Here is a 23,793-nt window from a genome sequence, read left to right as displayed (position 1 = left end):
AATGAAAATCTGATGAGCGTTAGACTGACAGGCAGAACTAACAGGACAAACTTTTTTTTTTTCCCAAAATTTTGCATTCACATTAAACTATATCTGTTCTTATGAAAAAAAAGAGAGAAAATTGAGACATGACATATAATAGTATTATGTCTTAAAAAAAAAGACGTGTATTCTGTGTCTCAAATTACATTCCATTCCTACAATAACAACACATATTTTATATTTCTAGTTTAAATTGTAAAAAATTCAAATTTTCCTTCACTCTGCCTAAGCTTTAAAGAAACTTTTGTTTGGCATCCAAAGAGCAGTTGTTGCTGTCCAAATTTTGACCCAGGAAATACTGAATTTGGTTTATAAATCTGCTGATCTAACATGTTCAGCAAAATATACACGCCGTGGCTTTAATGGGAGCATTCCAGGAAGTGTATTATGAGAAGGTAGAACTGGTGAATGGATCAGTAAGTTTTAGTGAATTATCACAGAATGTTAGGGGCTGGAAGTGACCTCAAAAGATCATCTAGTCCAACTCCCTGCCAGCGCAGGATCACTTATACCAGGTCACACAGGAATGCATCAAGGAGTGTTTTGAATGTCTCCAGAGAGGGAGACTCCACAACTCCCCTGGGCAGCCTGTTACAATGAAAATATATTTTCCTCATGTTTCTGTGGAACTTTGTATGCCTCAACTTCCCATTGCCTCTTGTTCTGTCATCAGGCATCAATGAGAAGAGCCTGACTCCACCCTTCTTTGAGGAAAACGAGTTGAACTTTACAAGAACCTGTTTACTTCAGCCATCGCAGTCTGCTACTGGCAGAGCATTTAGATACTCAGTAGATGAAGGAATGATCAGAACATTAAGCAAAAAGACCATAAAGAGATTTGTGCATATGTATTTGATATAAGTATTATAATTTTATACAGACATCTAGATCAATATGCATCACACCTCATTTATTTACTTGACAAGTGAACACCATGTATTCAGCTGAATGCTGCAGAGAATTTTGTGTTTATTACCTTTGATTTATTATGACACACTAGTTAGAGTGAGTTTTTTCAAGTTCTTTATACTCATTCCAATAAAACGGGTATAACTTCTTTCCAAATAAACAGATTTGCCTTTCATATTGTGTCCTCTGAAGGAAGAACTATGCAAAGATACTTTTTGAAGAATTCTGTTCACAGTGAATCTGTTTTCATTTACATGGATTAAGTGTATGTTCTCAATTATGTCAGAATTCTAGATGTTTTAGTGTTTACTTATTTAATCTTTTTTTTTTTTTTTTCCCTTCATGAAACTGTTTGTATCTATGGTAGCTTTGGACCATTTGTCACCATTTTTGTTGACTTTATAAGAAGCTAGTGTATTTATAGCAAACGTATCATTATGCCAATAATTGAATGGAATAATAATAGGTGCTATAGAGAATTTCAGTTGTGGAGATTCACAGTTAAAATCAACTGTGTAGAACTAAATTGTTTTTTCATATTTAGTCACTCATTTTGAGAATGATAAGTAGGTATGTGAGAGAATGCATTAGTCTGGCTTTATTGGTTGATAGAATATGGGTCTGGATAAGCTTTTGACTCAGTAAAATAATTTGTTTTTGCAGCATCACTATCATATCATTGGGATTTCCATTGGTACATTAAACTTGTTTCACCTCTGATACGTGATACCAATGATGCCTAACAGAGACCTTAGTTCTGCTGAATACTTTTTTGTCTCTGGGTTTAATGGTACTGCTAATGCATGGCTTGGAAAAAAACAAGCCATACAGTAAATGGTGGCATCTTTTTGCTTCATTTTAGCACTGATCCAGTGTCTCCCCCTGTACTCAGCACCTTGAGTACTGTGTCCAGTTCTGGGCCCCTCAAAGATGTTGAGTTGCTGGAACATGTCCAGAGACAGGCAACAAAGCTGGGGAGGGGTTTGGAGCACAGCCCTGTGAGGAGAGGCTGAGGGAGCTGGGGTTGCTTAGCCTGGAGAAGAGGAGGCTCAGAGGAGAGCTTCTTGCTCTCTACACCTACTTGAAGGGAGGTTGTAGACAGGTGGGGGTTGGTCTCTTCTCCCAGGCAAGCAGCACCAGAACAAGAGGACACAGTCTCAAGTTGTGCCAGGGGAGGTTTAGGCTGGAGGTGAGGAGAAAGTTCTTCCCAGAAAGAGTAATTGAGCCTTTGGAATGTGCTGCCCAGGGAGGTGGTAGAGTCACCATCACTGGAAGTGTTTTAAGAAGAGACTGGATGAGGCACTTGGTGCCATGGTTTAGTTGATTAGATGGTGTTGGGTGATAGGTTGGACTTGATGATCTCTCAGGTCTTTTCCAACCTGGTTAATTCAATTCAATTCTATTCTATTCTACTTGTCAGCAAGAAAAATGTCTAAATTCCTGAATTGTGGTTTTCAATATTATAGAGGAATTTCTAAGTTTTGTTTATAAAGAATGAAAACAAACAATCAAAAAACAAGCAAAAGCAACAAACCACCAAAAAAAAATCAAACAACCAATCATAATAATTTCACTTTTTGCAAATTTTCATAAACAAAAGCTTCCTGCAGATTGTTGATCCAGAAGTAGTAATACAATATTTTCCTACCAACCATCTCTTGCTCAAAGCTAAAGATGCCCAATGTGGTGGTTTTATTTCTCAGTACGTACTAAAAAATGGGTAGTGCGTGGAAAAAAATGGGTTGTACATGGGAAGGGGGTGGTTATTAGAACAAATGGAAGAGGTTATAAATCTTCAAATCATTTACATGACAGATTGCAACTATATAAACTGTCCAGATTTTCTTAAGTAATGTACCTAATAACTCTCTCTGGGCAAGTAGGAAATCTGTTTTCAATTTCTTCTTCTTCTGAGCAAAAATATAATTTATATTAAAAAGATATTTTTTTCTTTCTTTTTTTGGGAGAGGTGGTGGTGGTCAGTTGTCAACCAAAAATTAATGCCAAGTATCTTATGAAAACATACTGTTTGAAAATTGGGAGTTTTTATTGTAATCACTGGTCCAGACACTGTCTTGCACTGTTTAAGAACAGCAAAGAGAACTGATCATGTCCAGCCCCAGATCAGGGTGCTAAAAATGATACTATGGTGCAGATTCCTTGTGGCACTTTCAAAAGAATCAGTCCTGATGCAAGAGTATTTGACAACCAAATGGTTTATTTTCACTGGAGCAGGTTGCTATGAAACCCTACGGAATGAAAATCATAATAGGACTGAATGCCAAATGCATCTACTTCTACTGGGATTTTTTTGCAGTAGATGATCTGTGGAGATCTTTTCCTACCTTAATTACTTTGTAATCTTTTTTTCCTATGAAAATTTCTTCTGCATCAGAGTAATTTGTGTTGCAGACTCTGTCTGGCTTGTGGCTTTTCTCTTCAGTTTATCCATATTTTTTAAATGACAAAACCCCCAAATGAAGTGAAATCTCCTAGCAATGAAGTAAATTGCACAGGAATGCAGTGTAGCACAAGAGCATTCAAGAAGAGATTGTGATAAAACCAAAAGTCAGGATCTGTACAAAGTGGTTGCCTTCAAGAAGAAATTATTTCTATTAATAAAATTAATTAAAAAAAATTGCATCATCTATGCAAATGGAAAAGTTTAATTTCTTAATAATAGATGGAAATATTTGATGAAAATATTACCCATAGTTTCAAATTGTTCATCTTAGAAAACAAGTGCAGAAAATATAAGGAATACAAATGATTGTTTTTAGTTGTTATTTATAATTTTCTTGAGCCTGTGTGGGTTTTGGTGCAAGACGGCTTTACACTCAGGACGAGTTCTGAACAGCAAGAACATCCTAATATATCACTCTAACATAGTTTATTAAATGCAGTGTATTCAGAATTTAGATCTGGTAAAGGACAAAGTTTTTAAAAGCTCTTTAGAATCTGAACTTCCTTGAATTTTTTCATTTACATTGATCCATTGAGTGGTGAATCATCCATTTGGTGAGGAGTGTGTCTCAGTGCTTGAAATCATATTTTACCCTTCTCTGGAAGGTTATTTTCTTGACCTAACTGTGAGTGCAAGAACACATTGGAAGCCAGTGCTGGCAGCTCAGGAAATTGACCACTAGGGAAACTGAGCAAGAGTGCTTCAGAAGCGAGTAATATAGACATGATTTTATCCAGTACAGAGGCTGCTGCAGACTATGTCAAGCTGCAAAGATCCCTGGGGAAACCTCTTAAGGACCCCTTACACCAAAAAAGAAAGAACTAACGTGTTTTATATTTTGTTTTCTGACATTGTACTGACCACCTCATAAACCAGGAAATCTTTAACTTGGGGATTTTTTTGGGGGATGTATTTTTAAGTGTTTACAGTCCCAAGAACTCATCGCTCTGTACACTTACTATGCAAACCTAAAATCTCACTGAAGCCAAAGCAGACACTCTGGATAGCTACTTTAGTAATAAATGTTCATACTATTGAGTCCTAGTTCGTAAAACCCAGTGTGCTCAGTCTCATGTAAACATGTTCCCTGTCTGTTAAAATGAGTTAAACCGCTGACATTTTCATTTGCTGTTATTTCTAAAATTACACCTGAGTTCCAGTGATGTCAGCAAGAACTCAGGCAAAAGGACTTAAGTTGACCATATTTCAAAATAAAGCTTTAAATCTCTGTGCTGTGCTATTTAAAAAGTGGTAATAGTAAACCAATAGGGTATGCTGGAGTGGTACATTATTTTATTGTGATTTGCTTTTCTAGTCATCATCTGAACCACTGCAAAAGTAACTGTACATGATGGTGATATTATTCACTGCATAATGCATATTATTGATTTATTCTATTCTGCATCATTATCCCTTTTCCAATGAATTCTATACAATTTTCAAACACATTTCATCAAGCATCAAATTATGAAACATAAACAGACTCCTATTATAGCCCATTACATACATAATCATTGCTGCCACCTATTATTTGTTTCCAGCCAATAAAGTTTCTACATTACTGAGTTTTCACAGAACAATTATGAAGTAGGTGAGACATGGATGGTTTGCTTCTTACCCCTGGAATGACTGTACTTCATGTTTGGCAATTTGAGTGGCAAATGAGTTTGTGAAATTGTATATTTGTACCATTTGTGCATAGATTATATGACAAATTAAATTTGCTTGCTGTTAGAGCAAGAGATGTCTCCATAGCCTCTTTCTGACTTCTGAGAGCAGCGTGGTTATTGGTAAAATAGTTATCAAAATCACCATCTATCTTAAACTCTTGATAGTAGTGAAAGCTGGGGTTGAGTTTATGCCATGAAAGCAGTTATGAGACAATGTAGCATATTCTAATCACAGTTTTGGACTTTGCTTTACAGCAATAAAGGAGGAAAGACACCTTAAGGCAGGAAGAATTCAGTATCCTATGCTTTCAGCCTTTCAAAATTTAAGATGTAGAATTAAAAAAAGTGTGCCTAGGCATATCCTGTGCTTCCATCTTACATGGTCAGATACATCTAGTAATAGAAATGTAGAGCAGTAGAAACCCTAGTGATGTCATAGTCTATGCAGACTTTGATTATTTATTATTTTTTTAATCAGTCTGTTGCATGATGCAATAGTGATTTCTTTTTTTTTATTGTAAAGTACTCTCCTTGTAGGAGTTATGATAGGAAAAAGATTTATCTTTTCACTGATTTACCTTAATTGGCAAACTTTGTACTGTCTTTGTTGGCGTAAGTGACTGCTTCGAACCGTGATAAAATATGGAATCATATTAGGGAGATTTGCTGTCTCAATATGTCATAACTCAAAAATTTAAACAGTAAATATCAGTAGAGGAGGAAAGACATGGAGAAAGATGTTTAAATTTAAGAAACCTGACTTGGAAAGAGACAGGTTAATAGTGTATAAAGAGATATATAAATTATGCTACTTATTGTTAAATGTGTGATACAACTTGGCCAAATGTTATGTCAATAGTAGTAGTCTTTGCAAGTGTGTATGTATTTGCAATTGCAAGGCACCCATTGGAACTTATGTTTTTCTTCTCTGACTTCATGGAATAGGATCTAGACAAGCATTAAGAAGAGATTAATGCTCTTTTTTTGGCCAATAAATTACTATTTCCTTCTCTACTTTGTTGCTTATTTTACCTTTTTTGAAAGATTAACTCTTATTTTTCTGTAACAGGCACATAGTTGTCTGTGGTCATATAACACTTGAAAGTGTGTCCAACTTCCTGAAGGACTTCCTGCACAAGGATAGGGATGATGTCAACGTAGAAATTGTCTTTCTGCATAAGTGAGTAATCTTTCAAGATTTATTTTAGATGAAAGTCATTAAGTGAAGCTGTGTTATTTTGAGAAGACAGAGCATCTTTCAAGCTCCAAATAAGTGAAAAATTACTGTGTTAACAATGTATTTTGAGAAAAGAGCAGTTTTCTGCAATTTTTTATAAACCATTGCTAAGTATAGTTTTTTTTTAAGCAGAGTTCAGACCCAAATGTCACAGTTGTGAGGTAGATACCTAAACATGTAGTTGAAGTGGAAATGGAATGATGAAGTGAAAAATACTAAAATATTAATAAATATATGTGATAATTTTCTCTAATGGCAAATATGTCTAGTGACATTTTCTACTGAAAATTTGAAAATCAGTAAATTTAGTGGAAAATACTGTGTCATATGAATGTATGCTATCTGAGAATGCATTTTTGCCTTTGGTTTCACTAGGGGAAAATGTTTATTTCACATGTAAATATTTATATAAAGAAAAAACTAGGTGCAGAATTCGTTTTAATATAAAGGAGATACATTACAGATATAGTTATGGTCTAGTGTTGCAATTGTTAGTACTGGTCTTTTACTAAGGATCAGTAGCACTTACACAATGATTTTATTTAGTCCTTTCAAATTGAACAACAGATTATATTCTCAAGGAACTTGTTTGCTTTCTTCGCTTCTCTAAGAAACAGCAAGAATTGACTGTGGAGATGCACATTTCCACAGCGGTGATGGGAATCAGGAAACTCCATATGCACATGAAGAAAGTTTAGCAGCTGGCTCCTTGTTTATGCTTGCTTTCTTCTGTACCTTCACAGACAAATATTTGTGTGCATCTCTAATTTTCTTATTAAATTTAGCATTTAATATCTTTTTATTTCTAGCAGAATGAAATGAGGCAGAAAGTCATAGCATAATTGTTTTAGTTGTAGCTCATATAGGCCCCAGAGTCCCTATAGGGTTGGTTATCTGGCTTTTAGTTATTTCACATTGATCTCTCTTATTTGAAGCAAACAACTGTTTTGAGAATAGTGGGGAAATGCAGAGGATGATTGTCTTACTAAACAATTTCTGTGGAGAGTGCTGTGTAAGGATGTTTTAAAATGTTTGCACCAATTCTTCTGGGTTCACATCTATGAGAAACTGACATGATGAGTGTGCAGTGGCAAAATGAAGTGAGCTAGGAGCCCTCTAGACAGAGAAAGTGGAAGCAGTATAATATTTGTTTTTTAAGCACTGCAGACTGTTTTCACACCACAGTAAAAGCATTAGCAGAAATCTGAACACCTAAAATTTATGAATTAAGGGAATGGGGCAGAAATGTAAACTGACTTCTTGTTTGCTCTTGTGTCTGCAGTATCTCCCCTAACCTTGAGCTGGAAGCTCTTTTTAAACGACACTTCACTCAGGTGGAATTTTATCAGGGTTCAGTCCTTAATCCCCATGACCTGGCAAGAGTGAAGGTAACAGCTATGTTCTTCTATTGTCCTGTTGAGTTTTGGGGTTTGTTTAGGTTTTTTTTAAAGTATTCATTGCATTATTTGGAAAAAATGAACCAGTAAAGCTCTTCTTCATGTAACCTTAAAAGAATGTTTTTCTATCTCTTAGCTTGCCTAATAAATAATATCTTTTCTTATAAACTTTTTTTTTCCCCCTTGTATCTTTGTATCTTCTATTTGTAGATCTCAAAAGTTACAATAACACAGTGACTTAAGATATGTTGTCTGCCATGCCGTTGAACTCCATAAATTTTTCATTGGGGAGTCTACTTTACGTTAATGTTTGCTATAATAGAGCACTGTCTTATAGTAATTGCTTAAAATACTTACCTTCATCAGCAAGATTAGAAAATATCTTTTTACCTGTTAAACCCTTTTTCTGTTGTCTAGAATCCTGTTAAAAAAATACCAAAACCAAGTACAATTTAAGATTCTTTGGTAGCTATAATGAGATTATTTTGTTTTCTAAAATTCTCCGTAGTAAATTATTTTGTATGCTTGAAGCAAAGCATGAACCTTATATTAAAAAAAAAAAAAAGTAACAAAAAAGATAGCAAACTGTCAGTTACAGCATTAACTCTTTTATGTTCTTTTTTTTTTTTTTTTAAATGGGTTATAAAGCAGCTGCTTTAGCCAATAACATTTCAGTGCAGTGTTAACACTTTCTGGAGTACTAATCATCTCTTTTGTCCATTTTGGCTAGAGAAATTTTTTCAGTTCATCAGAACAAACTGTTCTAATTATGACCACGTAATTCCATGTTGATATTTTTTGGTTTGTATTATTCCACTCTTCTTTGTGTTGGTATTAGTTGTATATACTGAAAAATGCTTTTGTCATCTGCTTTGAGTTAAATAGAAATAAGGTTTTTGAAAGCATAGAGATCCTGTGAGCAGATCAGTTTTCTTTGTGCTTTCTAGAACTTGGTGCTCAGATTCTGAATTGTCAGTTCAGCACCTTATCCTATCTAATAGGAGGGTATATAAATTCCCAATCAGAACTGCAGGACTTGTGGGAGCACTATACTGATACTTGGAAACTTCCTGTGGATATAGGGGTATAAATTTCAGTATTTTGTTACAAAAGATGCATCCATTAACACCTTTATGCCTTGGCTGCCTTAATAATTGAACTACTTGCTTGCTCAGAGCCCCATCTTATGTGACCTTGAATGTTTCCAGGGATGATGTATCCACCACCTCTCTGAGCAACCTTTCCAGAGCCCGATATCTTGTCCAGGCTGAACAACTCCATCTCTTTCAGCCTTCCCCCATAGCAGAGGTGCTCCATCCCTTTGATTATTTTTGTGGCACTCATCTGGGTCACATGGGTCCATGTCCTTGTGCTCCAGAGGGCTCCAGAGCTGTACACAATATTCCAGGTGAGATCTCACTGGAGTGGAGCAGCAGGATCACCCCCCTCAACCTGCTGGCCAAGCTTCTATTGATACATCCCAGGACAGGGTTGGCCGGCTGGGCTGCGAGTGTCCAGCTCATGTCCAGCTCCTCACCCACCAGTACTGTTGGAGTCCTGCTCAGAAGGGCTGCTCTCAAATCCTGCATACTGATAGCAAGAATTGCCTGAACCTGGGGACAGGACCTTGCACTTGGCCCTGTCGAATCTCACGTGGTTCACACAGGCCCACTTCTCAAGCATGTCTAGGTCCCTCTGGAAAGCATCATAAACAATATTCAGGAAAGTGCAATGTGTATATGAGAGCTGTTGTAATCACTCACATTCACTCAGGTTAGCCAGTGAAAGGTTTTTATTAACAGTATTAAGAACTGACATTCACACTTGTGGTTGCACTGTTGAATTCTCTAATACTTTATGGTGAAAGAAGAGCTGGAAAGAGATGTTGCTATTTATGTTTGCTTTTTTTTTGGTGTCTCAGATAGAGTCAGCAGATGCGTGCCTAATCCTTGCCAATAAATACTGCGCTGACCCAGATGCTGAAGATGCCTCCAATATTATGAGGTAAACTCCTAAGTTTTCAATAGGGTTTTTTTTGGTTCTTAACTCTGATTTCTGGTGTCCAGATAGGCAATAGCCACACATGGCTTTAATACTCATCTGTTGCACTTGAAGAAAATTGCAGAATTATTTCTGGCAGACAGATTGTCTCATAAGCTCGGAGATGAGGATACCCTAAATTCTTACCGAAACTGTTTTAATTAACTGCTTTACAAAGAGTGTGTCAGAAGAGCAGCTTGGTGCACAAGTTTTGGTTCTCTTACTCATTTTGCAAGACCTAAGGTTTAAGCATTTAAAATTGAACACAGTCCCAACAGGGATCAGGGCAAAGGGAATGCAGTTATTTTGTTACAATAGGTTACGTGAGTGTATGTACTGCGTGGGCTTCTGTCAGTGATGGGACAGAAGGACCCTTACTCACTTTCTACCTCTTTGCCTCTTGGTATATCTACTCCTGCAAGTAATGCACTGCAGTTACAGGGGGTAGCAAGGTATACACTTCATGATAGTAATGATACAGTGGTCTCCTAGCTCCTTTTTTACAGTGAAGATCAAAAGTTGCTTATTTTGATTAACAAGGCATTTCCCACATATAGGGGTCACCAGATCTTGCTCTGCTTCTCTCCTTATAATTTCTAATGAAAGGAGATGAAAGAGTCACTCAGGAGATGACAGCCAGGCTTACAACAAACTGAAGCTGTTCCTTTTTTTGTGGTTTGTTACGCAACTCAAGTTTTAATGATCTCTCCTTTTTAAAACAAAATGTCAATGAGTTGCTACAAATTATCTAAGATAGAATTGGATAGTGTTAGGAACCAGTTTTAACAGTTTGGTTGGACTTGATGATCTCAAAGGTCTTTTCCAACCTGGTTAATTCTGTGTTCTACTGGTCTGTCAGATATTTGCAAGCTGTGAATATAAAGAAGAAAATTTTAAAAATTAATTAAATTACTCCTCTGGAAAAAGTTTGCTGTGCAACATTGATCTGGTTATCTGAGGAAGGAGCATGACTTAAATATGCCTAATTTAATTTCCCAGATGTGCTTTTGAGTTGCAATGTGAATAACTTTATTTTGACATTAATTACATAAATACATTAAAATATTTCAGTTGCAGATTAGTGCCTTCTTAACAGATTTAATAAATCCAATGCAATAAAATGCCAAAGTGTAATTCTGAGTGGAATTCTCTTGTGTTTTCTCACATGTATATGAACTTAATTCAACAAAATTGAATGTTTAATTAAATAATTCAGCAAGAAATGGAAAATTAGAAGGAAGACTTGCTTTCTCCATCCGAAAGAAAACATAAATTAAAATCATGCACACAACTGGTTTTTAATGTTTCATACTCTAACTTCGATATGCTTCAAAGCACAACCCATACTAGCAGTTTAGAAGATACTTACTGCAAAACACCAATGTAAAAATAGAATTCAGTCTTCTGAGACTGATGCTTCCATAATAAATAGGTTTTGTTTGTTTTGATTCTTGTTTTCCTACCATTAGTTTGTATATACAGAACAGAGTTTTTTGCCCTGTTTCTTTATTTTTCTCCATACTTTTTTCATTTTAAAATTGTATATTTCTCTCTTTATAACACGTCATGAATCCACTCATTTCTCAAATATTTTTCTTTCCAGCCACTGCTAATCCGTAAACTGTTGAGTGTATATTAAAATCATTAAATAATTAAGTATGCAGGCAAGCTGCAGATTATGGAAGTAGCCACATAATTTATGAATTCAGTGTTCAGGCATCAGTTTTAGTGTCGAGTTTTGGAATAATACATTAAAATTAAGATGAAATTGCATTTGGATTTTTTTTCAAGGTATTTAAACACGATGGAATATCTGGCAACTATAAATAAATAATATCTGATGGGGCAGAAAGTAAGAGATTCTATTCAGACACATAATTGTAAAACTTGATCAGTTAAGTTGATTTGAAGGCATGAATATAGTTGCAAATTTATTATTTGACTAACAGAATGAGGATAGCATCTGAACAAAGCTGCCTGGACAAGTCTCTCTTTCTGCAAATTCCATTAAAGCAAATCGTTCAATTGAATAATTCCTGAAATTTTATGTTCTCTTGTATTAGCTGATAATTATTTACTGAATTTGACTAGGTGTAAGTATTGCATAGGTTTGACTTCAATCAATATCCTTTACAATCAGTGTGCAGTTTAATACAACACTTGACAAAAAAGTAGAGGTAATGGAAAACATTATCTAAATACCCATCATCTAGAAGTTATTTTAATTGTTTTTTCCTTTATTTTTAGAGTTATTTCGATAAAGAATTATCATCCGAAGATAAGAATTATCACTCAGATGCTGCAGTATCACAATAAGGTAATGTGATGACCAAAAAGTGTCTCTTCCCAGACGTGTTTTTGACTTCATTACAATCACTCATGAAAAATTTTTCTGGGTCCTCTAGTGGTGTTTTTCTTTCCAAACAAAAGCATCCCAATAAGCCTTATGTAATCCAGTTGCAAGGTGATTCAGTTTTTTTATGGACAAGAGACCTTATCAAAATCCAGGAGATAAATCATCTAGGATCGAACTGCCAAAGCCACAGTGTCCCTGGTTAGTATTGATTCCAGGTGACATGTTAACCAATTAGCTTCTCTAAGCTTTGCTTATCTTACTACACTAGGACTACCCAAGATGAATTGGTGGCCTCTAGGCAAGTCATCTGAAGTCAATTCTATGTGGATAATAAAAAAAAACCCAAAACATAGAATTATTGTTGATTTATTGTGATTTTTTTGGTTTCTTGCATGATGATATAGACGTGAAATTGCCAAGTAGCAGATACTTAATTGTCCTTATTTTGTGGTTTTTTTTTTTTCATATAAAACATTACTCAGTTGTGGAATTCGTTGCTAAAAATACTGTGGAGATCAAAATTATAAGTCCACTTTAGAAAGGAATTTTGTAAGTTTTTCATGATAAATTTGTAGCCTTTAAGCACAACAAAGTTGATTCATTCAGTCCTGAGATGTGAAAGGTCATAAACTGCTGATTAATGGAGCTACGAAGAATATATCAGAAGACTACTCATATGTGACCTGCTCTTTTAATTATTTCTAAAATCATCAACTACTGGCCAGCCTTGGAGAAGAAGCTTGGCTGGGTAGATCTTCATTCAATGAAATACACAATAATCGTGGTTCCTGGGAGATTTGACTGCTAACAACTCCTTATACCTGTAAATTGGAACTAGAACTAAGACAATTACTGTTGCTTGTGGTGTCCTCTTCCTGTATGTGAATGGAAGGAGCCTGTCTTTTTGTAGAATACAAGCAAGGTGTTTCTCTACTTTAAACAGGTTCAGAGGGGAAGATCTTTTAAATGTTGCATTTTCCCTTTTTATTTCCAATGAACACATCTTGATTTCAGTAAGGCATTTGACCCTGTCTCCCACACCATGATCCAGCAAAGTGCTCTTGTAGCCAAGAAGGCCAATGGTATCCTGGGTTATATTGGAAGGAGTGTGGTCAGTATGTCAAGAGAGGTTCTCCTCCCTCTCTACTCTGCCCTGATGAGGCCACATCTGGAATATTGTGTCCAGTTCTGGGCCTCTCAGTTCAAGAAAGACAGGGAACTGCTTAAGGGAGTCCAGTGCAGAGCCACAAAAATGATTTAGGGAGTGGAACTTCTTCCTTATGAGGACAGACTGAGGGAGCTGGGGCTCTTCACCTTGGATAAGAGGAGACTAAGTGGTGACCTCATTCATGTTTATAAATATGTAAAAGGTGAGTGCCAAGATGGAGCCAGGCTCTTCTTGGTGATGCCCAGTGACAGGACAGAGGGCAGTGGGTGGAAGTTGAGGCATAGAAAGTTCCATGGAAACAGGAGGAAGAATTTTTTCCCAGTGAGGGTGACAGAACAGTGGAACAGGCTGCCCAGGAGGGCTGTGGAATCTCCCTCTCTGGAGATATTTAAGACCCACCTAGATGCATTTTTGTGTGATCTGGTATCGGTGATCCTGCACTGGCAGGGGGGTTGGACTAGATGATCTCTTGAGGTCCCTTGAAGCCCCTATCATTCTGTGATCTCCAAGAATAGCTGTTACCAAAGCACTGAACTGTGACACTAAGTTTCAAGGGGAAGCAAGCAGGAAGTGTTTCCTTGTGTCTATGCAAATGTACAAGGTAGATGAAAGAGAGAATTGGTAGAGTTATGTCAATGACTGAACAATATCCATACCTAACTGGCCAGTGTCAATACTAGAGGTCTGTCAGGATCAGCTATTTTCTTTGTTCTGTCCTTGTAAGTAGCAGTCTTAGGAAGAAATTTGGATTTTCACTAAGTGCTGTCCTTCAGGATAGAAAGAACAAAATTGAAAAGACAGATGATGTTGTATACCTTATTAAATGACAATGTTATGTGAAGGTTACAGCATCACATGAGTTGTAATCTTAGTTATACTGGATTCCTGTGTATTATGTATGTGCCTTGCCAGTCAGAGAGTAGCTCAATGTACTGTAAAAGGGAAGGGAAAGAAAACTTTACAATAGTCTATGGTTTGTTCAGGTGTGAGGATGGGCCTGGGAGAGTGTCACAACCAGAATATGGCTTGAGAAATGTACATTTTTGTGTGTAGTAGGTGAGATTGAAACATTTCTTACCAGGTAATTTAACTCTCAAATATTTGGAGTGCTTCTGCCTACTCAGAAAAAGCCAAGTGAGTAATAGAGAAATAATTCACTGCTATCTCCCTCTGTATTGTACTGTTTTTCCGGAAGTATTTCTGGTTCTTCACATATGGGATATTTTTGTTTGTTTCTTTCTTTCTTTTGCATGCCCATCTGCTAAGTATCCCAACTTTGTTTGTTTTACAGGCCCATCTGCTGAATATCCCAAGCTGGAATTGGAAAGAAGGGGATGATGCAATCTGTCTTGCTGAGCTCAAGCTGGGTTTCATAGCCCAAAGCTGCCTGGCACCAGGCCTTTCAACAATGTTAGCCAACCTCTTCTCTATGAGATCATTCATAAAGGTAATGTCTTGTTTCATTAGAATGTATTAGTCTTCACTTCAGTTTGTCAGAGAGTTGAGTAGAGAGCATGACTCCAATATGAAACAGATAGGAATACATTAAGAGATTTTGTAAGACAAAAATTCCCCAACAAACTAGTGTGCACTTCCATACGAAAGTTTTCTGCTGCAAACTGGGCTATGAGCCAAGTTCTGTCAAGTTGTGTTTTAAAATTTTTTAGCAAGTGTTCAGCCTTTAAATTATTTTTTCAAGTATCATCCATTTGTGGGGAGATATTTCTGGTGGTTTGTGTTTTGCTTTGTTTTATACAAACAACGTATTTGTCTATGAGAAAGGCCCCTGCTGCTAAACCAGAAATATCATTTATATATGTCCCATATAGTAAAAGTGTGCCCAGAAAAATAGAACTTACCATTTGGGTCTTTCATATCAAGTAAGCAGTGAATCTCTGATTGTGAGAGTAAATAAGGAACATGTGTTGGAACTAAAGCCTGAACTTCGTACAGTTATAAACAGAATCATGTACAGATATACCTCAATTTGTATTCAGATGTCATCTTCAGATGACACTGAGTGAAAAAAAGCCACAGAGCAGTGCATTGGGAGAATGTAAGACTCTGTTAGTACTGGTCAAAAAAATGACTACCAGCTAACCAAGAATGAATTTTCCAGGTAAGTAAAATGTATGTCATCATTTCCAAAAATCTCTATTGAATTCTAAAGCAAAATAAACATACAAGAACCGAGACATTTCTTCATGAGACTCCTACTTGGTTGGTTACAACAATTTTTTAAATTTATCTGATTGATAGGATGTTTCTGCAAGCTGCCTCACTCTAAATACTGTATCTGAAAGAGAACATTTATGAATGATGGCTGTGAATCAATAGTGTGTTGTAGGAGGGCAGCTACATTGATTAGAATTGTTAAAAGAAGACTCTGTTAAAAAAGATATCTACTCCCTAAAAGAACTAACACCGTTTTTCATTTAGAGCACTGAATTTAAGTACTGTCAGACCTTTGTAAATTCCTCAGGTTATTAGTGGAGTCTCCCACAAGTTAGGAAACCTCAAAATATTATACTTATTCCTAATATTTTCCTTTTGGTTTTAGCAATGTGATCTCATATGGAATTTTTTATGTTCCATTTGGCACCACATTGAGCTAAGAGGAAATCAGCTCAGAAAAATTCAGGTTCTGTAAAACTCAAAGGAAGAAAGATTGATTACACAACAATGATATTAAAGGGAAAAACCAAACTTTACACCCGTAAGCTGTATTTCTGTTGTCCAGATGAACTGGTATCATTCTATTAATAAAGGAATTGCTGCTCTTGATTTCTTTCAAATGTTACCAAGGACATTATTATCAAAGAGATCTGCCTGAATGTAATTTTAATCATTGAGTCTGGGAATTAAAAACTGTTGTGGTTGAAAACCTATTTGCTATTTTCAAATAGTATTGGTCCTTGTGATAACAGGATGTTTGTTGTGAGAATTGAAGTCTAGCATGGAATGCATTTTTCAGTCAATCATTTAAATTTACCAATACCAATCTATCTTTTGCATTATGATAGGATAGAAATGCTGCTCTGTTTTGTAAATCTTGGAAGTATTAAAAGTAGAGCCTGTATGCCTTTGAATGGAACTCCTCAAGGCCAACATCTTAAGCAGAATTAGTTGTTATAGTATTTCAAGAATACGCATCTTCTTTCATCTGATACAAGACTTATTTGATGTTTTATAAAATATACTCTTTAAATACCAGTTTTAAAAAACATCTTCCATGCAGAAAGAACTGTGGGAATAGCTGGCTGAGGCTGTAAATTGTTTATACTGCTAAGGATATATGTTAGCTTTAAACAAAAAATGGAACTGAGTAAAGGTGTAAATAAACCAGACATTTGAGTAAGCAGTTTGGGTGGACTGGAAAGGTATGATAGGGGAATACAAGGAAATATTTAAAACACATTCCTTCCAATGTACAACAACTTTTCCACTATGAATCAAGAATAATCTGTGTGTGCTTTCTTTTTATTCTCATCGGTGTTACTAGAAAAACACCTACAATGCTGTGGAGAAGAGCTTTCATTGTGCTATAAAGGAATTTTCATTGTATTACTTCCTTCCACCATCCTTTCTCTGTTTTTTCTTGAAAAATGCAAAAGAAAAACCCTAAGTCACTAGCATTAGCTAGTGACTTGATAGTGAGACTTAGATCTTGACTGAACAGATAGAGTATATCTGAACCTGATAATAATATAGATATCTCTTTCATGTAGTTATTTGCATCAATACACTGAAAAGGAAATGCTATGAACAATATAGATCATCTGGGGCTACGAACCTCATGATAATTTCACTTCCAGGGGGTAGATCTGGGTGTCTTAAGGTTAGGGTTTGTTCCTGATAGCACTAATGGTTGTGCATGCAAGACATGCATTGCTTTTTCATATCTCTGTCACCATTAATTTATAATGTGGTCACCAGTAAATGGTAGAGCATGCTACATCAAACACCAATTACAATGTCTTCTTGTCTTTCTGGAGTGTTGCATTTACTCATCTTGCCAATATACTAGCTGGAAGTATGCTAGTTACTTAAGTGATAAAAACATCAGAATAATGTGCAAAATTTTCTCCTTAGGATCATGCAGAGGAAACTCTTTCATAAGTACAGATATTCATTTTATGTAATGAAAGACATGTGGAAGTGCCTTTTCTCACTGCCTTGTGATGTGCTTGAGGTATACAATATTTAATGAGCAAAGGAGATACAAATTAAAAAGGGGAATAGAATTGTCCTTGATCAATTAGTATGTTCTTATTTGGAAATAGAATTCTCCTTGATTAATGTGTTCTTATTCAACATTTATACCTTTGTGAGTGTTGATCTCAAACGCAGGAGTGCTCTGCAAAGGAATCTGGAGAGGCTGGATCCATGGGCTGAGGTCAGTTGCATGAAGTTTAGCAAGGCCAAGTGTAGGGTTCCGTACTTGGGTCACAACAACCCCATGCAACACTACTGGTCTAGGGAAGAGTGGCTGGAAAGGTGTCCAGCAGAAAAGGACCTGGGAGTGCTGGTTGACAGCTGGCTAAACATGAGGCAACAGTGTGCTCAGGTGGCCAAGAAGACTAACAGTATCCTGGCCTGTATAAGGAATAGTCTGGCCAACCAGAGGAGGGAAATAATAGTGACCCTGTACTCAGCTCTGGTTCAGTTTTGGGCCTCTCACTGTAAGGAAGACATTGAGACATAAGGTCTAACAGATCATATCTTAAACATTCCAGTTACTGGCTAGCATTAAATTAACCTTCATGTAGTATCTATGAAGTTTGATCATTATTTTGTGGATGAGTTTGTTTTTTTCCAGTCCTTTCTTGGTCCTTGACTACGAACTAGCACTTAACTGTAGGTCTAATCTGCAATTCCTTCCTCCAAACCCATCTGCCCAAAACCAAGAAATCAGGGGAAGAAAGTAGAAAGGAAAAGCATGTAATGTATTTGTATTTCTTTTGTTCCAACTCCATGTGGCATTAATCCAAGAATCCATAAAGTAGATGAGAAATTACAAACATGGCCCTGCTATCATTACCCTTGTTTTTTACCAAGGCTGCACTTTGTATTCTGTGTATAAAGAGTTGCAGATCAGCAACATTTGCAGTCTCACATAAATGAAAGAGTTATAAAAAAAAAGTGTTATAGCTTCTCTGTGGTGGAGAATAACACAATGAAAATCCCTTTTAGCATCCTACATGGTCTCTGAATGGTAAAACAATTTCTATGGAGGAAGTTTCTCTTGATTGTTTGCAGCCCACTTGTCAAGGATTTGGAACATCTCCATACTGCAATTTATTCTTGCAGTTGTTTACTTCTCCAGAACTAAAGTATCTGGTTACATAGTGGCCTATCAACAGGAAAAGAAAATTCAACAGAAATAAATTAATTAATTTATATTTCACTGGATTCATCAAAGGTTTCCAGTTCTCCTATTTTTTAGAACATTTGCAGTGTCAGAGAATCACAGAATGTTAGGGGTTGGAAGGACTTCAAAAGATCATTCAGTCCAACCACCGTGCCCGAGCAGGATCACCTAGAGAAGGTCCCACAAAAATGCATACAGATGGGTTTTGAATGTCTTCAGAGAAGACTCCATGGCCTCTCTGGGCAGCCTGTTCCAGTGTTCTGTCACCATCACAGAAAACAAGTTTTCCCTTGTGTTTCTATGGAACCTCCTATGCTCCAGCTTGTACCCATTGTGTCTTGTCCTATCTGAGGGGCTCAGGATTGGACACAATATTCCAGATGCAGTCTCACCAGGGCAGAGTAGACTGGGAGGAGAACCTCTCTTGACATTCTTTTGTAAGAGTGCTTTTTTGGCCAGTTGTGCATGGGAGAAGATAGGTGAATTACAAATTGGTACTCAGCCTTCAGAATAAAAATGCAACCATGAGAAATACTATACAAGTTGTGTCAAAATATCCGTGAAATTATTTTTTGTTACATATTGGGAAATAGTTTTTCCAAGTTCTGAGGAAAGTTATATTATACTATAAAATAATATATAAGTGATAGTAATATTTTATAGTATAACATAACAATAAATTCTATTCAACAACATAATATTTTAACATCATAACAAAATTTTTTAATTTTATTTTTATTATTTTAACTTCAATCATTTTGTCAAAGCACACTATTGTTACTCTCACTTTGTGTTGTTCAGATGTGCTTAAGCATGTCACAATCAGTAGAGAAGGTCAGAGTGATTTAAGTGAGTTGTGGATCAGTCTGCTGTAGAGGAGAGAGGCTTTTAAGTTGTAAAAGAATTTGGTAAGCTCAGCATTGATTATAGCATTTCAATACAAGCCATGTGTGGACATTGTATGAAATTGATTCTTTTAACATATACCATTAGCAGAGCTGTAGCTCATACTTATTTCTAGAACACTGCAACCATAGATGTTCAGCTATAGTTGCCTTTGTGAAGACTTTAAATGTGGCTGTTACTTTACTTCCTGATGATGAGTGATGTAATCCTGGTTTTCCTGTAATCCTCGCTGATCTTAGTATGTGTGACAGTACTGTATTGTTTTTCTTCTCCTCCTGATACGGGCTGCTATTGGATGACAAATGAAGGCAGGTACCCCATTGCCATGTAGCAATGAGATTCTAGAAATGCAGAACATCTCAGAAGTTCTCCCTAGAAGTCCTTTATTGCTGCATTGTAGAATCCCCATCATTACAGTCTCAGAGTCCCACTTAGAGTAGTAGTCCAGGATACCTTAACAGATGAAGCAGCTAGCAAAAGTCCAAAGCATATCCCTAGCAGCATCCCTACACCAAAGCCTTAGCCAGATGAAGTAGCAAACTAACATCAGCAGAAGTCCCTAACAGCCCTAACCCCACAAACTACCTTATAGCTCAGAGTGGCTGTTTTTATATTCTTTGTTACCAGTCCTTAACCAGTAAAACCCAACCACAAGAACTTTTCATGTTAATGCTGTTTAAAACAGCAGTAGTTTGACATGACCGAAATAATTCTTTAAGGTCGTTTTCTCTAATTCATTATTGCTGACTAGCTAAAAATTTAATTCAGACACCTTTACCCAAGTCACTTACATGCCATGTGTTAGTCTTTTTCTTGAATACTGACAGACGTGTACCTTTATATTGTCATTTCTAATTTATGTTCTTAACAGCCCTTATACTCCTCCTGCCGTACCATAATGCTTTTACCAACAAGAAAACATTTTGCTGCTATATGGCATTTTATACCATTGAATCAATGGCTGGTTATTATTCAAGGCAGTAGCAAGTTTATATTTTTTGACTGAATTCATTGTTAAGAACTTCTGAAATGCTGAGAACTCTCTATGTAATGTGAAAAAATATCTGTCTCATAAATAGCTAGTTTCCATTACACTCTCTCTGTGACCAGACAAGCAAGAACAGCAATATAGATTAAAACACTTGAGTCTTACCTGCACTGATTTATGAAGCATCCCTTTTTTCTCTTTCATTGGTTCTGGCTACATCTCTGTTTCCTGCAGGATTAGTATTGTCCTCTCTTTACACAAGACAGAGTCAGCTTTGTGAAAAGCTGGAGGTACGAGAAAAGGACAAATTGTGAAATGCTTAAGAGATCTATAGTTGTCCAAGTCCTTCTCTAGATTCATTGGCATTTGGTACTTGAACTTGGGTAGCTTCGAAAATTTCAACCAGTAGTTTTTTTTAAACTACTTTTTTCATGATGTCAGATTTTTTGGCCTTCATATCTAACTCAATTCTGTCTGACTTTCTTCCCTGTAAAATGTATAATGGGCCTACCTAAGCACTGGAATTAAGAGTTTCTTTATATTTTTGCAAAGAATAAAATATGGCTGTTAGATGTGAACTAAATTGCAAGAAGCATTTCCATGATCTTAAAAAGCATGTGCCTTTTTATAGAAAATACAAATCTCTCATCTCTCAATCTCTTTTTTCATCTTTGATTGTTTTTGTTTTGTTTTCACCATTTATTCAGATAGACTCTGCCTAATGAAAATGTGGTAATACAAATTGAAAAAAAAAAAAAAAAAGACTATATCTCATTGTTTTTCCTAGTCTGGTATATTTTTCTCTAACTTTACATATGCTGAAATAGAATAGAATAGAACAGAATAGAATAGAATTATGCAGGTTGGAAAATACCTTTATTTTTGGTGCTGTGCATAATTCTTGCAAATATCAAGTTCTCTGTTCACGCTATCTAGCACAGGGAGTGAGTAAAGCCAAAAGGTAATTACATCCAGGAATGTCCTATTGTGATTGAATTTTTTGCTCTTTTTTAATGTGATGTAATAAATAGGGAAGCAACTGTTCAATGTGAAGCCTTAGATATTTTAGGCTGCATGTTTGTGGTAGTTTGCCTAAAAAAGTCTCATTGGAAATCAAAGCGAGACCTCAGGCAAACTTCACATGAGCTCACAAATCACAATGTAGGGAACTGGGATTTCAACAGGGAACAGCTTCAGTGTATGCCACATTTGCCATGTCATCGAGCTTTGTATTTGCTATTCTGAATTATACTGCTATTCCTGCTGGTAGATACTAAGGGACTTGATCCACTTGCCTTAATATATGTGTTTGATGCTAGTTGAAAGACCTTATAAAGTATCTCAGACAAAAGCTTTATAGAGATGTCATGGCATCCACAGATCCAGAACAGCAGCTGGAAGCTAGATAGGATTCCGTGCAGATCTCAAATATCACTAGAAACTTGACACAGAAAATATATAGAGCTTTTGATAGTAGTCCTGCAGCATTCCTGACTTCCTGTCCTTCATATCTCCAATACTGAAGTTGGATTTAGCAGTAAAGATTTTCTCCAGTTGTCCCAAAGCACTGATGACCATTGAAGAAACTGGTTTAATGCATTTCTCATATTTTCTTGCTAGTTATAGATGCTGAGAAGAAAAAAATAATTATAATTTTAAACAAAGACTTTTGACTGCTGATCAGCTTCTAAACAAGGTGAAAATAATTAAATCAAGAGACTCACTTAACAGTATAATGCAACCATTTAACTAGAGAATTTTCAGGAAGGTAAAACTGAGAAACTTTTTTCCCCTCAAGATCACTACTTCACCTTGTGCTGAATATGCTTGCCAATCATTAAGTGTATTGTTTTTACTAAGCACATTTGATTCTCAGACTACATAGACTCTTTAACAATACTGAAAATCCTGTAAATATGCAATATTAATTGCTGTAGCAGTCTACTGACTTATTTGTTAAAATCTGATTCATGTTTAAGCAGTTGTTTGTAAATATTAAAGAAAGCTTTTGGTTTTACTCAGAAGTCTTCATCTGTGTTTCTGTGTTTTAGATTGAGGAGGATACGTGGCAGAAATACTACTTGGAAGGAGTTGCAAATGAAATGTATACAGAATATCTGTCTAGTGCCTTTGTGGGTTTGTCCTTCCCTGCAGTTTGTGAGTAAGTAGTAATACATACGAATGCACATAAGTATATACTTTCCCTCAAAGTGAAATCTAAGGTTTCTCTACAAGCCTTTTTCATTCTGCTGCAGTCCTAATGTTGCTACGTCAGATGGGATCCAATAAAATAAACATGGAAGTATGCCAAACATTGTAATGATGGTTTCCAGAAGAGATTTGGAATTAAGTGATTGTAAATGAAAGCATAATGTTTCCAGTGTTGAACAAATTCATTAGAAATCCATTTCAACTGAGTTATTTACTCACGAGTGCTGTCCTATTGTTTCTTACAGTGGTTCCCATTCTTTGAATAGTGATTGTCAGTGTCACCATCTTGGCTTATGTCTCATCTTTGGAACTGGTTGCAAACCACTTCTAAATATTGAGATGTGGCAGGAAAAATATGTCTATTCTGAAATGAGAAAAGTTTACTTGAAGCATAAAGTATATAACCATAGCATAACCCAGTCTTGAGGCTGAAAATCTTTATATTTGTCCTAGAATGACTTCCTTGTGAATAAAAGATATTCATGCACACATTTTCTGTGGTAAGCACTGTGGCTGCAAACATAGGGTAGTTTAGGTTAGTCATATTTCCTCTTCTCCTGGCAGTGTTCAAACACTTAGAGAGAAACAGATTCTACTCTGAAGAGTTTGAGGTCTGACTGGGATAACATAGAAAATCTGCAGATTCTGTTCTTATAAGAGGAAATAGAAGTAATAAGATACGATCTATTCTGTAAAGGAAAATGATGTTGCTTGAACACCTCTCATTTCTCTTAACTTTTCTGATCGATGCAGTAGCACAAACATATGGCATAAGAATGAGGCAGAAATAGCTGTTAGACCAATGTTACCTGTTTAAAAAACTGTGTTTTTCTGAGGGGGAGCAAGGACAGAGCCTAGTCTTCACTTTGCTAGTAAAATGGAAAGGCTCACAATGCATCCGTCTGTATTAAGCAGACTGTGACTAAGAAATTGAGGGAAGTTGTTTATTACTATAAGCACAGAACTTTTCCTGGATATCTTGAAATAGCAAATCTCATAATGTATTCTACAAATTATATTCAGAATTAATGTTA

General features: G+C 36.1%; 1 protein-coding gene across 36 annotated transcripts in view; it reads left to right on the top strand.

Annotated features, from left to right (window-relative positions):
• Nucleotides 1-23,793, top strand: part of KCNMA1 (potassium calcium-activated channel subfamily M alpha 1) — a 417,239-nt gene that overhangs the window by 273,721 nt on the left and 119,725 nt on the right. For all 36 annotated transcript variants that reach the window (XM_009897628.2, XM_054163264.1, XM_009897623.2 and 33 more), the window contains 6 exons: nucleotides 6,155-6,265; nucleotides 7,605-7,710; nucleotides 9,641-9,723; nucleotides 12,007-12,076; nucleotides 14,575-14,730; nucleotides 22,600-22,709. In XM_009897628.2, the coding sequence (XP_009895930.2) occupies nucleotides 6,155-6,265; nucleotides 7,605-7,710; nucleotides 9,641-9,723; nucleotides 12,007-12,076; nucleotides 14,575-14,730; nucleotides 22,600-22,709 (636 nt within the window). The remainder of the gene's footprint in view (nucleotides 1-6,154; nucleotides 6,266-7,604; nucleotides 7,711-9,640; nucleotides 9,724-12,006; nucleotides 12,077-14,574; nucleotides 14,731-22,599; nucleotides 22,710-23,793) is intronic.

This window comes from Dryobates pubescens, chromosome 8 (assembly GCF_014839835.1).
Source record: "Dryobates pubescens isolate bDryPub1 chromosome 8, bDryPub1.pri, whole genome shotgun sequence".
NCBI lineage: Eukaryota > Metazoa > Chordata > Aves > Piciformes > Picidae > Dryobates > Dryobates pubescens.
Note: the sequence above shows the minus strand (reverse complement) of the source record. Positions and strands in the feature narration are given on the sequence as shown.